The sequence below is a fragment of the Ascaphus truei genome, chromosome 1, assembly GCF_040206685.1.
Source record: "Ascaphus truei isolate aAscTru1 chromosome 1, aAscTru1.hap1, whole genome shotgun sequence".
Taxonomy (NCBI): domain Eukaryota; kingdom Metazoa; phylum Chordata; class Amphibia; order Anura; family Ascaphidae; genus Ascaphus; species Ascaphus truei.
Window position 1 is genome coordinate 151,429,571 of NC_134483.1, and position 17,703 is coordinate 151,447,273.

Sequence of the window (17,703 nt, forward strand, 5' to 3'; positions counted from 1 at the left end):
AACATGGGGTAATATATTTATATATTTATCTTTCTTCCATTAGATTGAGGAAAGTGTTACAAGTTCGATGCCTGCAGTGAATTTCAGTTCTTTTAAAAATGTCCTGCACGTGGAATTGCCCAAGGTAAATAAATATGTATTCCAGGTTAATCATAATTATGGGGAGTAAATAGTTCTGAGGTTTCACCGCAGTTAAGAAAGTGGGCAGACTAGGTTAAACAAATGGTACTTTTCTGCCATCAATTTCGGAGCTCCAATATGCCAGGAATTTAATGTCAATGTATTACCATTAACTTTTGATGTGTCACACATTTGCAATGGAGTGTGCATATCAATGTAATTTTGTAGCAGGTCGGGCATTTTCATCCTGCACCATTGTTATAATTATTTGCCCTGTGTACACTAGTTTAGGATTTTGCGAAGAGTTACACGGTGCACATATTGTAATGAGATGCATCAAAGTCTGTGTCTTTGTACTCAATTTTTTTTTGTGCCAAAAGAACAATCAGATTTGGCATAAGTCTAACATTATGCACCACATAAACTATTCATTGCATCTGATGCAACTGTCCTCCACAACATACTTGTCTCTATTGATCAATAGACTTGTGTATATGCATTTAATGTGGCACAGTACGTAATCATGCTCCAATCGGGAAGATTTAATAGGAAAATCAGCTATTTTAATCTTTCATTGACATGCATTAGGAGGGGATATGGTGATTATGGAATGAATAGAAAAATAAGTATCCAGGAATTTTCCATATATGAGAGGTCAGCAAGTGTTTTTTTAGGCTAGTGAAGTGATGAAAGATATTAATACATTGCTTCTATTAACAGGATCAAGGAGGCTTGGGTATTGCCATCAGTGAAGAAGACACTGTTGATGGGGTAGTTATTAAAAGTTTAACAGATCATGGCGCAGCATCAAAGGTAAGCGGTCCGGAATTACTAATCTAGTCCAGTGGAATAGTTTTCAGTATTTAAGCACAGTGTTTCTTGCAGGATGGGCACATCAAGGTGGGAGATCGTATCTTGGCAGTGGATGATGAACCAGTGGTGGGCCATCCTATTGAAAAGGTATGACATTTACATACACTGATCCATTATAAAATATAGAGAGGGTTATGTATGAGGTGTTATCTTCAAAAATGGGGGAAGTTGGGTCATTTTAACACTTTGCATCAATGTGTGAAGCTGCTTTGGTCCATGCGTGTGTTGGGGCTGGAAATTGGAGGACTTAGTAGAGGATATAGTCAATACAATATTATGAGATGTGGAAACGTAGTTTTCCTCTCCTTGCATCGAATAATTCTGCCAGGTTTAGGTGGTGTTAATTCACTCCTTAAGCAGGATAGGTTGGGCTGTTGGCGGTCGCGGGGATGACTGACAGGTCAGTCAGCGCTGCTCCGGAAATCCGGGAGGAAGGAGCTAGGTGTGGGGTGCAAAAGCAGCATGGGGTGTGGGGGAGCAATCTGTGACTGCTCATCCTGCTCTCATTTCTCCCAGTACAGCTTAACTTGTTGCAGATAGAGGAGGGGTTTGCGTGCATTTGTCTGTGTGTGTGTGTGTGTGTATTAGAGATGGGTGAAACTGTCAAAATCTGATGATTTTCCACACTGGTTATAGCAAGATCAGATCTGCATAAGGAAATTCGACGGCAAATTAGGCACTAAATAAATCCAGAGAGAGAGACCGACTGGAGTCTCACTCAAACCTCTCTAAAAATGACATATGGAGTGACACCTGGGCAATAAAGGAGCACATACTAGGTACCTTGGAGATATGCAAAGTATATTTAAATGATTCGCACCCCACACTGCCTAACAGGATTTCCATTAGAAATATATTGACATGTCTAAGGCTGGGGCCATGGTACTGCAGACCGTCCGGAGGCATCCGCTCACTGAGCGAACAGACTGCCTTAACGCAGTGTTCGCGTCCATGTGGCGTGGTGAAGCGGGAGGGGGCGCACGTTCAAACTGATTTCTTGGCGCGACAGGCCGGTCACGTGAGCGGTTCGCCCAAAGAGGGCGAACCAGCTCCGTGACGCCCCTAGGCACGCCCCTCACGGCCAGTCCACCATGGCCAGGGAAAACACCCGCTTACCTCACAGCCTCCGCACGGGCGAAGGCACCATTGCCCCAGCCTTAGGCACCTTGTGAGGAATGGGGTACTGGTGTCAGGCCCAACAGAATCAGAAACCACAACCTCTGCTATTGTGGGCAGGAACTTTAGCAGAGTGAGCTGAACCACCTGCTTGGTTAGCATCACTGTCACAGCATACTTTTGAGTGCCACTGCTCACACCTGTAGCCCCCTCCCCCTGCCTTCCTTTAAAAGCAGACCACTTTCACTTCCTGGTTGCCAGTTCAATGTTCCTTGTGCACAAAAAGGAGCCTGCCTGTGATATACTAATAGCTGGATTAGCTACAGATGTGAGCAGTAGAGCTCAAAAGTATGCTGTGACAGTGATGCTACAGTCTGATGTTGCAGGACAGAGAATTCCACAAGTACAAATTGGGAGAGGGAGGTGGAGACCATATGCAGAGGGAAGAGGGCACGACCCTACAGCACTGAAAGGGTTAAAGGGGATTCATGAATAGATTTATACCTAAACGAACATAGGACTAACTTTTTCCTGTGACTGTCTGAGTGCTTTTTATTTTTCCCTTTGTAATATTTTACTGTGTAATTTTTTTAATGTCTGATAATTTTACTGAAACTTTTTGTTCTTCATACTGTAGCTTTTTTTAATATTTTATTTTAGGAAAATGTGTATTTTTAGTTTTGCATAAATAGTTTGTGGAAAAATAAGAATGTGAAGGTACTATTATCATGTTGCCCAAGTCATGCTCCTGTATAATTCCATTCTTTCATCATCTAACATAGGTTATTTGTCTACTAAAGAAGGCCAAAACTACTGTGAAGCTGACGATAAGCTCAGATGAACAGGGCATTCAGCGGCTACTTCCCCTTCCTCTAACTACTTTCACCTCCAACATAACAGAGAGAAAGAATGGCCAACAGTGTCTGCCAAGTGGCAGCTTCTCGGAACCAGAACCAGTTCTAAGTAAGGACCACTTTTTTGTTCTGTCCTGCTCTGACCCCAATCTGAATGTGGACTTATCACTAATAGAACATTAAGCACAGGATATTCTGTCAGTACTCTCACATCTACTAATACGTGTATTTAAAGGGGCAGACCCACGTAGTGTTCAATATAGGTTATAGAAACTAAAAGGTATTTTCAAGGCTTTTAATGTGCAGTCACACTTGGCCTGTACATACATTTTCACAATTTGCCCCAAAGAGTTGTGTCATTGGTGCACATCAAAAATCATTGTCACAGTAGCCCAGCTCTTTTAACACACATACATTTAAGGGATCAGTCACAAGGCAAAACAAGACTGACGTAAAATCAGGTTTATTTGGATAAGACCTCGGAAACACAGGAACACGAAATACAGAGAATATACACACTTACTGGGGTCTGGGGGTTGAAATTTAGCCCTTTCCTTGTTGCAGGGCGCCTGCTTCAGCAAAAGGCGTTACCCTGTTCGCTCCTGTTGGTTCCAGCCTCCTGGCTGGGCTTCTCCATGCTTCTCTGTGTGAATAGCTCTTTCACCCAGAAGTACCTTTGAGAAGCCTGTCTGCAGCTCCTTGTCTCTTCAAATCTCCAATAAAAAAGAGAGCTATTTCCTACACTGCTCTCCCTTATATAGGACTTGATGCATATCTATATCATTGAGGGGGCTGGCTGCCAATTAGAACATGGATTGTGGTTGGGCATTAAATGATAGGAGGGGGAACATTCAAAACTTGCCAATGGAAAACGTGCCTATGGGTTTGACACCCAGCAACCGTTTTCCTGGCTTGCCCCATACTTCCCGCTGGGTAGGTTCCGCAATGTCTAGCTGGGACAAAGGCTTTCTACTCCAGATATCCTGTTCACAGCCCTTCCCCCTCACCATGTGCCACAAACCTGCATGTCTTTACAATTAACACAGGGAATCCTTATACTTGGGCTGGTGTCATTGAAATGCAAATCCACATCTGGCTGCCTTTTGTCATGTATGCAGTCCAGCTCACAGCACAAACACAAAATATATTGTAGTTTTAAACAACAGCAAAACTAAAATTTGATCCCTAGAGTTGACACTGTAAAACTGGGATCTGCGAGCTGGGGTTCTAAAGCCTTCAAAACCCCCACTCTAATACCTTGCTGACAGGCAATACAGATTAACCCTGTGTGCCCCCAAATATCCACCTTTTTCCTCATGTTCCATACGTCTGCCCTGCAGCTATTTCTCATAAGGGGCCACCCACACAAGGCAACCCACTTATAAGCTTGCACAGAGGACCATGAGTCAAAGGGAATACAGCACAGAATGCATTAACTGGCCCACTGGGCTTGCATAGTTAACCCCACACACGGTTCCTAGCTTATATACCCTATGGGGGACAGTATAAAGGGAACAGTGTTACAAAAAATACATAGTTTTACCTTTCTGGACCGAAAGAGCTATCCCTCTTGGCCCATTACCCACAGTCTCTAGAGGCAATCGGCCGGGCTTCACCTTTATTAATGGCCAACTACCTCTGACCGTCACAATGATGACTTAACTTTTAATGATCAAAATTTAAATAAATGGCAATAGAAAACAACGCTGTGTCATAATGCAAAAAAAAAAAATTGGCTAAATAAGTTAAAAGCCAGGAAGATGCCAAGGTGTGTTGTGTCCCTTGAAAAGGCTAAATGCTAGCAGCCAGGACTTAGTGTCTGTTCTGTCAGTTAAAGGATTAATACCTCCTGTATTGCATTTGTTTAATAGAGGAAACAAAATGCTAATATTAACACACCCTGTAGATAAGGTTGCCAGGAGTCCAGTATTGAACCGGAGTGTCTTTTATTTATACACTGTCCAGTAAAAAATTGAGGTAATACTGGACATGTATGTGTCCGGTATTACCTCTCTGGACATAGTGACCTCACCGGCTTGGGGGCCTGGCGGGATAGTTTCTAGGGGGCTGGAGAGCTTCCACCCTGATTGGCTGCTGCTGGGTAATGCAGCCAAACAGGAGGAGGTGTCAGGAGCCTTGGGGTGGGGCCAAGGAGAAGAGGAAACAGCATGAAGCGTAGAGGGCTGTGTGTCTCCAGCGCGTTGCACCTTTCACCATTGTGTCAAGTATTTTTGGATAAGCCACCTGGCAAACCTACCTGTAGGATTAGCACCCAGCAGAAGTCTCTCTCTATGGGTGTCATGACCTGATTATGTCATACCAAGAAGTGTAGCACAGATTTGACAAACAGGCAGCATGTCAGTGTAAAGCCAGAACCAGGGAACAGCTACATTTTGCTACATTGTTAATTTTCGTTGTACTAAAAGTCAGGCGCTCCAACCACTGTGTTACTAGATAAAAAGATACATAGATCCACTATAACTATTTTAGCTAGTTCATGCTTACACAGTATCTTGACTCTAAAATGGCTGCTTACTCTCACTCAGCACAAAGCTAACATTTAACCCCTGGTTCATTGCCTACCCTAGCTCTGCACTATGACACAGCGTCATTTTCTATTGCCATTTATTTAAATTTTGATCATTAAAAGTTAAGTCATCATTTTTGGTGTGCACCAACGACACAACTCTTTGGGACTAATTGTGAAATTTCTACTCGCATATCTCCCTTTCAGTATTGGTTAATATTTAGTGTGCGCATGTAGCACCAATATTACACATTACAAAGTTATATACTGTACCATAATAAATTACTGTTGAACAGTGCAACCACTTTTTTCTGTGGTTGATAATGCTGCTTCGATCCATGGACTTTGTTTTGAATAAAAAAATGAATGCAGTAACAATTTCAAACAGGCACATATTTTGTTTCGTTTGGAAGTACTGTAGAGACCTTTTGCAAATAATTTTTGTGGAGCAGCATTTCACTCAAGCAGGTATTCCACTTTATATTATATTATATATTTCTAAAATATTTCTTATGTTTTCTGTGAAACTATCTTTGTCACTTATTTGAAGTCTTTTGCGCTGGATCTTTTTTTCTTGTCACTTTACTTTAAAAAAATTTGAGTCAGGCCTCGGACCTTAACAAACGTGTTTTTAGTGACATATTGTATGCTTCGTTCACTTTAGATTTCAGGCCTAAATTAACAACATCGTTACAAATACCTTAAATCAGGGGGCGCAAACATTTTTCACGGTGCCCCCCTGCCGGGGGTCCCCTCACCCCCGCTCCGGTGTCATGACGTCGCGTTGCCATGGCGACGCGTTTGAGAAGCCGCCGGAGCCAAGGTAAGTTAGGTTTACAGAGGCCCTGTATCTCCCCCGGCACTTAATTTAAGTGCCTTCGGAAAGCGCACGGGCCTCTATAAACCCCGCGCCTTCCCAACTGGGGTTCCCGCCCCCCAGTTTGCGCACCGCTGCCTTAAATGATATACAGCAGGGCCCCGCTTCTTGGCGCTGCGCTTTTTTCGGCGATCCGGCGGCACCGAGAAGGGGGCCGCCATGTTGGCTCGTAAAATGCGCATGCGCAGAATGGGCGGGTGTGCCCGGCGCGCATGCGCAGACCGTAGTTTGCGCGCACAGACCGTAGGTCGCGCATGCGCAGAACGGCGAAAATGCCAGTTTGCGCATGCAAACAACTGAAAATCGCCGTATCTGCTTTCCGGCGATTTTCACTATACGGCGGGCCCCTGGAACGGAACCCGCCTTATACCCGGGGCCCTCCTGTAACAGTAATTAATGGTGTTCAATTTCTGATTTAATCTTTTTTACAAGAATTTATTATTACCCCGATATGTGTTGCAAAGTGGGACTGCTCAATAACCATTAATGGAGCATTAACCAAGCCTGAGCCAACAAGTGCTACATTACATTTTATTGTTGTTGTTTTTTTAAATTTGATTTGGGCGTGGGGGTGTCAACTATTTGAATTCTGAAGATATTGTTATTTGACCTTTCAGACTGATTTTTGTTCTCTCTCTCTCTCTCTCTCTCTCTCTCTCTCTCTCTCGTGTCCATCAGTCTGTCTCTCTCTCTCTGTCGTCCATCTCTCATCAGTCTGTCACTCTCTCGTCCATCAGTCTCTCTCTCTCCCTCTCTCTCTCTCTCTCTCTCTCTCTCTCTCTCTCTCTCTCTCATATAAGTCTGTCTGTCTGTCTGTCTCACACTCCTACTACCTTTTTGACCCAGTCATTTTATTCATTGATTGTCAGATTTTTTTTTAACTTCCTACATTTTGACAACTAAATTTCACCAGAATTGTTTGTCTCCAGTCTCCCATCGCTGATATATTTATTTCACTTCCCCATCTTGAAATCGTATATGTTATTTTAAAGCTTACAATTTAAATCACTCTGAAAATCTACAAGCTACACACCGTTTGTCTGAAATCTGTAACTCTTGTGGTTCACTTGCATTACATACTGCGCATGTGCACAGACAGTCCTAGTACTTAAGAATTGTACTTTATCAAAATAAATGTACAGTAAAAGAATTTCAAGCTGCGCTAATTGTAACTACAATCCTTTCTTTTGCAATTATTAGGTGCAAGCAGATCCTCCACTCCAGCTACGTTCCCCTCTGACCCAGCCACTTGTCCCATCATCCCAGGATGTGAAACAACCATTGATATATCTAAAGGACGGACAGGTCTTGGACTGAGCATTGTTGGAGGTGCAGATACTTTGCTGGTAAGCAGATGGAGATACTGTAATTTGAACTTTTGAGTTGCAGACTGTGTTAGACCTGGTTTGTAGAGTTAAAGCAGCAATACAGGTTAACTTTAAAAATAATTATATTTATATCTTTTTATTACAGATTTGAAGCAGTGTGTCTCTGGAGCTGAACCCCATTAATTTCGGCTCCGTGGACCCTCTGCTTCTAGATATACTGACCTCCATAGTGGGTGCCGGTATCTCTACGAAGTTGAAAGGTCCAAGTCACGTGGGCCAATAGGAAGCCACACCAGATGATGTCATGGCTTCCTATTGGCCTGCGTGACGCGGGACATTTAAACGCCGCCATTAGATTAAGAATCACACTTTCTCTGCTTGCAGGGGATACTGTCACCACTACGGAAGTATCTCTGGAAGCAAGGGGTCACAGGAGTTTAAATTAACGTGGTTCAGCTGCGAAGACCCCCTGCTTCAAAATTGTGATTAAAAATATGATTGATTTTTTTTAAAGTTAAACCGTATTGCTGCTTTAAATCCCTAGTCATTTTGACCTTAGACTTATTGAGTACAAAAATAAAATACTACCAATATCCCTATACCAATGCTCTGTCGTTTAGGGACTATGGAGCTGATAATTTTACTTTGCTAGGTGTATCACAAATTATGTGCAATTTATCAGAGAGAAAGTACTTAATGTATTTAGCTTTAAAGACTTTTAAGCTCATTGAGTTTTTTTCAGGCATGGCTGTGATCTTTTATCAATACTTTATAAAATTATCCTTTTCTTTGAATTTTCAGGGGGCCATTATTATTCATGAAGTATATGAAGAAGGGGCTGCCTCTAAAGATGGGAGACTTTGGGCTGGAGATCAAATTTTAGAGGTAATTAATGTTGATTTGTCATACAGTACTTTAAAGCTTTATTTACAGTTGTTACCTTAATTAACACTATCAACTATTGTATTGGTTGTTGCTTTGCAGGTAAATGGCATTGACTTAAGAAATGCTACACACGATGAAGCAATAAATGTACTCAGACAGACCCCACAGAAAGTCCGTCTTACTGTATATAGAGATGAGGCTCAGTACAAGGAGGAGGACATGTATGATATACTCATTGTGGAGCTTCAGAAGAAGCCGGGCACAGGTCTTGGATTAAGCATTGTGGGGAAAAGGTACAGTCATAAATTAATTACAAACCTTTGCTACTATGCCTTGCAATGTAACTATGGGTGAGTTTGTGACCAAAAAAATCCAGCCTGCTGCTTCCTTACTGTCAACCCCAGCCCTATGGTACCTCGCTTGGCGTCTACCATATACTGCCTTTTTGGCCCTGTCTTAACACTTGTAGTATTATATTGGTGTGTGTGCCATGTGTATTGTGCTTTAGTATAGCTCTTCTGCCTTCGTTTTGCCGTTGGCGTCATTATCTGGTATCACTTTTGTTTTCTATAAAGTACTATTTTAACCACTAGGGGGCTCTTGATAGACTACTTCTTGTCACCTGGTGACAGCTCCTTTACTGTCTCAGTACCTCTGCTGTCAAGAGGCTGGTGAGCCCTCTATTTCTGGGAGCTTAATAGCAGGCCCCATTGCCCCCAGAGACTACATTACATTGCTGCATAGTGATTACAGCTCTCTCGAGGGGGAGAGAGAGAGAGAAGGGGTTCCCAGTAATGAATGTATAAAAGCAAGCGCGGCCACAAACGGTGGAGGTCTGGTTGGCGGAACACTTCCTGTTAAGTTCTTTTGTTTGGGGCATTATGAGTTGCCAGTGTTGGCGGCCAGTGGGCTCAGGCACTATCAGCTAGGTGGATGTTTGTAAAAGCTCTGTGTTTCTGTGGGCCAGAGGTTCACGTCTTTGTGTCGTGACAAAGTTCTATGCATTTCTGAAGGTTGAAGCTTGAAAGGGGCAGTGTTCCTGGGACCAAAGTAAACTAATGCCAGCGGCGTATTTAATGAGCAAAGTGTAGATGATTGGCACCTTTAAAAAAATTACGTCCAGTGAAGGGATTTACAGTTTTTTTTGACCATTTTATTTCTCCACTGTAGCCAAATGATTTACATACTTTTTACAATCTTCAATCTCTCAAAAGACTGATATCTTGTATGTACAAGCAAATTGTTAATCCACTAATTATTATGCCATAATTAACCCTCTTTTGTGAGCCATTGAGCTTGAGATTTAGACTAGATTCTGAAATGTTATCAAGTAACTGATTGTTTAACTATGATATAACCAGTAGTATAGAAGTGCAATTATGTAAATTGGCCTTGCTACTAATAAATAGGTAAAGGTGTATCAGGAAGCATTTCAATAATTATGTAAATAGCTTTGTTTTTTTACAGAAATGACACTGGAGTATTTGTGTCAGACATTGTCAAAGGCGGTATTACAGAGACAGATGGGAGGCTGATGCAGGGAGACCAGATACTAATGGTAAATGGAGACGATGTTAGGAATGCCACTCAGGAAGCCGTTGCTGCCCTATTGAAGGTAATGATTATGTGCTGCTAACGCTTCAATGTCTTTAGGCCCATGTTTTATCTTGCAATACTGTAATATCTTACAATAGTAAAATACATTTTTTTATTTTACGTTAACCTTGCAGTCCCTGGCCAGCACTGGAGAAAGGCTCCTGTAGTGAGCCAAACCGTTGATAGTTTTGCAATAAACTTTATTTATTTTCCTAAGTCTGGAGTGCCTGCTTCCATATCTCTTGCTCTCGCTCTGCACTGGAAGTTGACTGTGCCCAACTTCTGCGTCCAGCTGCTGGGCCTCTGGTTGCCGTCGCCGGACCCCCGGCTGTCCCCAACTCTGGCCTTCTCTTCCCACGCTGGGTTGTCTCTTTCCCACCGGTACGCGCCGGAAGCTAGGCCTGAGGTCCGGGTGCACACAGCTTCCGGTGTGCAACGGTGGGAGATAGAGGCCTGGCGTGGGAAGAGGCAGGTAACAGCTGGAGAGCCTGTGCCCGAGGAGGCAGCAGCTGGGGAGAGCTGGGCCCTGGCTCTCCCCAGCTGCTACCTACCTCTTTCCACACCGGCCTCTCTCCTGCACGCCCATCGTCTGGCGCGCCCAGTGGGAGAGATAAGCAGGCCCATTATGGGAAGAGGAGCAGCAGCTGAGAAGATCAAGGAGCCCGGCATTGTCAACCAGAGGTAAGTGGTGGTGTATTGGCGTGGTGGTGGTAATTGCATTTGTGGGGGGGGGGGGGGTAATTGTATTTGGGTGTTATTTTTATCTGGTGGAGTGGTGTTTGCATCTGCGGGGGTGTAGTGATGTCTGTATTTAGGGGGCAGTTTTGTATTTTGAGGGGTTATTGTGTGTATTGGGGTTGTGTGGGCAGTGTGGGAGGGGGAATTTTATGGGTATTGGGGCAAATTGTGCGTGTGGCCAGGGGAGGAGGGGATATGAGTGTGAGGAGGGGGGTGGATCGATGGAGCGGGATTAAATGAGAGGGGATAATTGAGTGATAGCGGAGAGGGAAGGAGAGAGAGGGTGTAAGACAGGGAGGGGAAGAGTGAGTGAAGAAGAGAGGGGGGGAAGAGTGACAGAGCGGGAGAGAAATACAGGTGTGAAAGGTGAGTGCTTGCATGTCCGCCTACACGGGGGAGGGGTTGCGGTGCCGACACCGGGGGGTCCCTATGACGAAGCTCTATATCTCGTCCCCGGGGGAGGGGTGGTGTGTGTGTGTGTGTGTGTGTGTGCGCCATATAAGCTAATGCTCGCTGTTAACCCAGTTTTAAAGCACAGCATGGGAATCAGATGTAAAGCCAGAGAAACCATTCACAGACATGTTTCAACCTTAATGGGTATCATCAGTGTGAATTTGGTTGTACTGCTGGCTTTGCATTTTCAAGACTGTAGGGTTTACCATCACGTTTTACGTTATGGTGGGTAAAAAAGGCAACAATAAACCTCCACCGTATTGCATATAGCAAATAAAAAGATCACTTGTGAGCACATTCACATGTTTTAGGCAGGTCTGCAACCCTGCCTTTCACCATTATCCTCAGCATACAGTGCTTCCACTGCAGCAGGGGATTCTGGGAAATGACATGCAAATGAGCACACAATGTGTCACCTTTTGCCTGAAAAATCATTGTTACATGTAGCCCTTATAAGCTAATGCTCGCTGTTAACACAGCTTTAAAGCACAGCATGGGAATCATGTCCAGCTTTAAAGCCAGCAGTACAACCAACTTCATACTGATGATACCCATTAAGGTTGAAACATGTATGTGAATGGTTTCTCTGGCTTTGCATCTGATTCCCCTGCTGTGCTTTAAAGCTGTGTTAACAGCGAGCATTAGCTGATATGGGCTCCATGTAACAATGGTTTTTCAGACAAAAGGTGACACATTGTGTGCTCATTTGCATGTCATTTCCCAGAATCCCTTGCTGAAGTGGAAGCACTGTATGCTGGGGATAATGGTGAAAGGCAGGGTTGCAGACCTGCCTAAAACATGTGAATGTGCTCACAAGTGATCTTTTTATTTGCTCTATGCAATACGGTGGAGGTTTCTTGTTGCCTTTTTCACCCACCATAACTTAAAATGTGATGGTATATATATATATATCTATATCTATCTCGCACGCGGAAGAATATCACTCACAAGTGTATGTATAAAATAGACAATTTGTGAATCAATATCACCGCCAGCCAGGTGTCTCAGCATCTGTAGTCCACAGTCAGAATCTTATTCCATGGACTGGAAAAGCAGCGGTCCGCTGAGAAGCTAAACAAGCCTCTGAAATATCCGCAGGAGTTTCGTTTGGAGCAACAGTGAAGCCTCTGTATTTGCAAAGCCACAAATCTGTTCCATGTGCGACCCGGCTAGCCGCGCAGCTGCGTGATGACGTAATGTTAGTGCGTGATGACCTAAAAGGGATATATATATAGATCTATAATATCTTTACTACCTCCCGCTATGCGGTAGCCACCAATTCTGAATTTGACTTTCATTTCGATCAGTGGTAGGCAACATGACATACTTCAATGTTATGGCCCTTGAACCCTCAAAAAATATGTGTACAGTATATATATATGTGTCTACATATATACACACACACACACGTATTTTTTGAGGGTTCAAGGGACATATGTGCGGCCATTGAAGTATGTCATGTTGCCTACCACTGATCAAAATGAAAGTCAAATTCAGTATTGGTGGCTCCCGCATAGCGCGAGGTAGTAAAAATATATCTGCACTCCTTCCGTGTCTGAGCACCATTCATTTTAGGCATAGGATACAGGAGGGGAAAGGGCAGAGTTAAACGCTGCACAGCACACCCTAAACTTCAGGTTTCTATTAACTCTCAATAATATTTATACAAATAATGATTACAAATCTCTGAAAAAGAAGTACATTATAGAATAAAGTTTTAATATTTTATAAAACATGTTTCAAAATTGTATTTCTAATATAAATTTATAGTGGGTATAATTTAAGGGAGGATGGTAAAGATTTGATTTTTAATAACCACGGTAGCGAAAGATGAGACTTCAATATGGGAATTGTCTAGTGTTACTGAAAGCCTTTCTGGATGGCATGTAATTGGGGAAAGCTTTTTATATGAATTTAGAGGTTTACAATCTCTATAATCAATAATCGCTATGAACGCTGACTATCAGTTACTGGTCCGTTTGCACTTTCATTTTTGGCACCTTTTGTCTTCACCCCCAAAAGTGCATCATCAGCTGCAATGTCTCTCCATTAGGCACTATTGTTAAATCATGAAACTAAGGGAGGAGGTTTATAAAAACAAAAATGACTTCAATAGTATGGCTGTAATCATATACTCAATGACTCAGGAGATCCATAACTAGATAATAATAGCAAGTTGCATCTGATGACTCCAGATGGCAGAACATAAAATAAAGAGCAGCAATAACTGTAATCTCAAAAGGCCTTGTTTAATAATCCCATTGATTCCCCATGTGGTTATTTTAAGAGACTCTGCAGCCTGTGCAGAACCAACACGTGATCTTGATATCATAAGCAATATAACTTGAGAATAAAAGACGCCCCCTATACTGTGAGCTTTAAATATGCAAATACATGTTATTCACGTTAGATGCTGCCATTAAGTTTAAAGATACATGCTTTATACTTGAATAGTTCATGTTCTATGCATCTTTAGCGCCTGTCAGAATACATTTTAAAGGCTTATTTTTTATTTCCTTGTTTTATATTCCAATGTACAGTACTCTTAGATGTTCTAAAGAGGAATACAGACACGAAATCGCTGCCATACATAGTCTATAATTGGTACATAAACATTTAGGAGAAGTGTTTTCACGACCATACCAAAGGAGGTATTTAAAGATCACAGCTGCAAAGCTATCCGACTCTAAATTTCAGAATCAGGATAAAACAGTTATGAGGTTTTAGTGATTTTAACCTCCATAAATGCTAGAATGGTCTCGGGGAAAGAAGCTACCGTAGATTTAAGTTCACTAAAGTATAAATACATGTGCTGCACCCACAGTACTGCACGTTCTTACCTACAGTATTTTAGTACTGTACATTGAAAGTTTTCTATGTGAGGATCCTGACTACTCATTTGAAAGTAAAACTGTGACTTCTTGCACAGAAAGCTATTTTGGCAACTTTTGATGTATGGATCTATTCATGAGGAATTACATTTCCATTAAAAAAGGGAAGCACGAGATTTACTTAATCCTTTACACCTCATGGTTTGCTGTCAGACAATATAGTCCCAGGCTACATGTCTAAGCAATTGCATATGGCTATATAAGCAACCATAGTTTGACTAATGTGTTTGCAATTTTATAGAAACCATATATGCATTAACATTACTGTTGTGTGGGGTGGTCAACCTTTTACTATATCGTTTTTACATTTTTTGTAAATATATATGAGATTAACAGTAGAGCTTTGTTGCTGTTGTGTATGTCTGGGACATGTGTAAACTGTGATCTGTTCTTCAGTGCTCCTTAGGTACAGTAAAATTAGAAGTTGGAAGAATAAAAGCAGGCCCTTTCCATTCTGAAAGGAGGACGTCGCAAAGTAGCCAGGTGTGTATAAATTGTTTTATTTTCCTCAAAGTATTTGTGAGAGTGAATGCACCATTAATTCGATTTGGCAGATCTGTTTTCATTTTAAATTAAAAGTTGCAAAGAACTAATTTACCTCAAATGGACCCACTTTTTGTTGTACAAATTTAAACTGTCCAGTCATTTTTGTTTTGGATAAATATTGTTGATTCTGAAAACTAGTTTAAAGCGCTGTTCTTATCACTGCAACTTTGGAACTGATGCTACATTATTCCATAAGTTATCTTTGAGCAAAAACAATTTCAGTGATGTAAGCCGCAAGCTTAAGGCAAGGACCTCCAAGGTAGTGTTTTCTGAAATACTACCAGTGCTATGCGCTAGAGAGACAGTCGGAGATTAGAGGGGTTAATGCATCGCTAAGAAAGTGGTGTGCAAGGAGGGCTTGGGGTGTTTCAGAGAAATGCTATCTTTGTGTCAGGGACAGCTTGCACCTCAATTAAGAGAGATCTTATGTGTCGAGGGGGTGGGGGGGAGTTAAAAAGGTTGGAGAAGATTTTAAACTAGGGCGTATGGGGAAGGGACGAGAAACCGATAATAAACTAAATAGAATAGATAGGGATGGGTAAATATCTAGGAGTCATGGAGGTAGAATGGGGGGCAAGCAGGGAGACACCCATATTAAATACAGATAATACTAGAACATTTCTAAATACTAAATCCAATTGGAGTAGAAAGGCAGGAGTAGATAAGATAATTGCACAGACTGGAAAAACCTTAAATGCATGCTTGCTAATGCAAGAAGCCTGACAGATAAAATGGGGGAGCTTGAATTGATAGCTACAAGGGAGCAATATGATATCATAGGCATTACTGAAACATTGTGTGATGAAACGCATGACTGGGCATTTAATTTAGAGGGTTATTCCCTTTTTTTTAAGGATCTGGCAAATAGAAGAGGAGGTGGAGTGTGTTTATATGTTAAAAGGGATCTAAACCCTATTATAAGAGAAGATGTTTATGAAAGAATTATGAAAATGCAGAGACCTTTTGGATAGAAATTAACAGTGGAGGTAAAAGTACAAAAAATGTTTGTAGGGATCTGCTATAAACCACCAAATATCTGAGATGGAGGAAGCCAAAATACTTTTGCAAATGAAGAAGGCATCAAAACTAGGTCATGTTTGCCTAATTGGTGATTTAAATTATCCAGAATAGACTGGGGCAATCAGATTAGCATTACAACAAAAGGAAACAGATTTTTGGGGGTGCTTAAAGACAATTATATCACCTAAATTATTGAGGAACCAACCAGGAGAGGGGCAATACTGCATTTGGTAATATCAAACATTTGGGAAACAATGACCATAACATGGTCTCATTTTAAGTAAATGATCAAAAAACATATTACATGGGTTCAACAAAGACTACATTTTAGATGGACAGATTTTACTAAATTGAGGAATAATCTGCAAGGAATAAATTGGTATGATGGTTTTGCAAGAAAAAATGTAGAAGATAAATGGGCAGTCTTTAAAACATTGTTAGAAAAGCACACGTACCAGTGTATACTCTAGGGTAATAAGTATAAAAGAAACAAGTCTAAACCAATGTAGCTAAATAAATAGGTAGTGGAGGAAATGGAAAAGAAGAAGCAGGTGTTTAGATTCTTAATGTCAGAAGGTACTGCGGCATCTGAATTATAAGGAATTTAACAAAAATTAGCTCAAATTAAAAAAGGATTGTAATATAAAGTAAGATCAACCCTAAAAAGTTATTTAAGTACCTTAATAATAAAAAATATTAGAAAAGAAAATATAGGACCCATTCAGTGTGAGATGAGAAGGCAAATTATTGGAGAAAGCAGAGGTATTAATCACATGCCTCTGTATTTATCAGGGAAGAATCAATCGCAATAATAATTTTCGCAGGAGGAAGCTACAACCGCTATATTAATGTACAATTGGTTTACGGAGGAGGAGGAAGAAGTTAATTGGCAGCTTGATAAAATTAAAGTAAATAAGGCATCTAGCCCCAATGGCATACACCCAAGATTTCTTAAGGAGCCAAGTTCAGTAATAGCCAAACCATTACATTTAATATTCAAGGACTGAATTTCCACAGGATCAGAACCACAAGATTGGTATAAAGCAGACGTGGTGCCTATATTTAAAAGGGAGCTAGATCACAACCGGGGAATTACAGACCTGTAAGCCTGACCTCAATAGTGTGGAAACTACTTGAAGGTTTAGTACAGGATAATATTCAGGAATATCTAATGGATAACAACATTATTAGTAATAGTTGGCATGAATTTATGAAGGATAGGTTGTGCCAAACTAACCTTATTAGATTCTTTGAGGAGGTAAGTAGGAATTTAGACCAGGGTAATGCAGTTGATGTGGTCTACTTAGATTTGGCAAAGGTTTTTGATACGGTTCCACACAAGGTGAGTGTACAAAATAAAGCAAATTGGGCTCGGTAAAAATATTTGCACCTAGATTGAAAACTGGTTGAAGGATATGTCATGGGAGACCAAGCAGTTTACACCTTTTTTAACCGGAATCATTCACTGAGCAAAACAAGGTAATGAAATAAATTGTAGTTTATTCGCACAAATTCCCTTACACACTATGAGACACAAAATACAGACAAAAGACACACTTACTGGAGGACTGGGGTAAAAAATTAGACTTTACTAGGTGCAGGGAACTCTAAATAAGAGTTTTACCCTGACTGGGACTTATCCCGGAATCTCCTGGTTCCCTAATCGGCGTGAACTTCCACACGCCACCGCTCCCTTCTCTTCTAAGAACTTGGACTTTTCTTGACCGTGAGCTACCACTGATCCTCTGGAACCAAAATCGGCATCAAATCCCAGCAGCGACCACTACGTTTGAAAATGGCAGCCCGGACGACTGCCATTGTTCTCCAGACCTGGGTTCTTAAACCCTTCCCTGCCATCCAATGCTTTTCACACCTCTGG

The 17,703-nt window shown here is 41.6% G+C and overlaps 1 protein-coding gene across 1 annotated transcript in view; it reads left to right on the plus strand.

Moving 5' to 3' along the window:
* MPDZ (multiple PDZ domain crumbs cell polarity complex component) overlaps positions 1-17,703 on the plus strand; it is a 119,736-nt gene that overhangs the window by 65,035 nt on the left and 36,998 nt on the right. Inside the window, exons 33-41 of the mRNA XM_075589157.1 lie at positions 44-124; positions 841-933; positions 1,006-1,080; positions 2,892-3,072; positions 7,568-7,713; positions 8,497-8,580; positions 8,680-8,873; positions 10,048-10,195; positions 14,655-14,741. Coding sequence (XP_075445272.1) covers positions 44-124; positions 841-933; positions 1,006-1,080; positions 2,892-3,072; positions 7,568-7,713; positions 8,497-8,580; positions 8,680-8,873; positions 10,048-10,195; positions 14,655-14,741 — 1,089 coding nt within the window. The remainder of the gene's footprint in view (positions 1-43; positions 125-840; positions 934-1,005; positions 1,081-2,891; positions 3,073-7,567; positions 7,714-8,496; positions 8,581-8,679; positions 8,874-10,047; positions 10,196-14,654; positions 14,742-17,703) is intronic.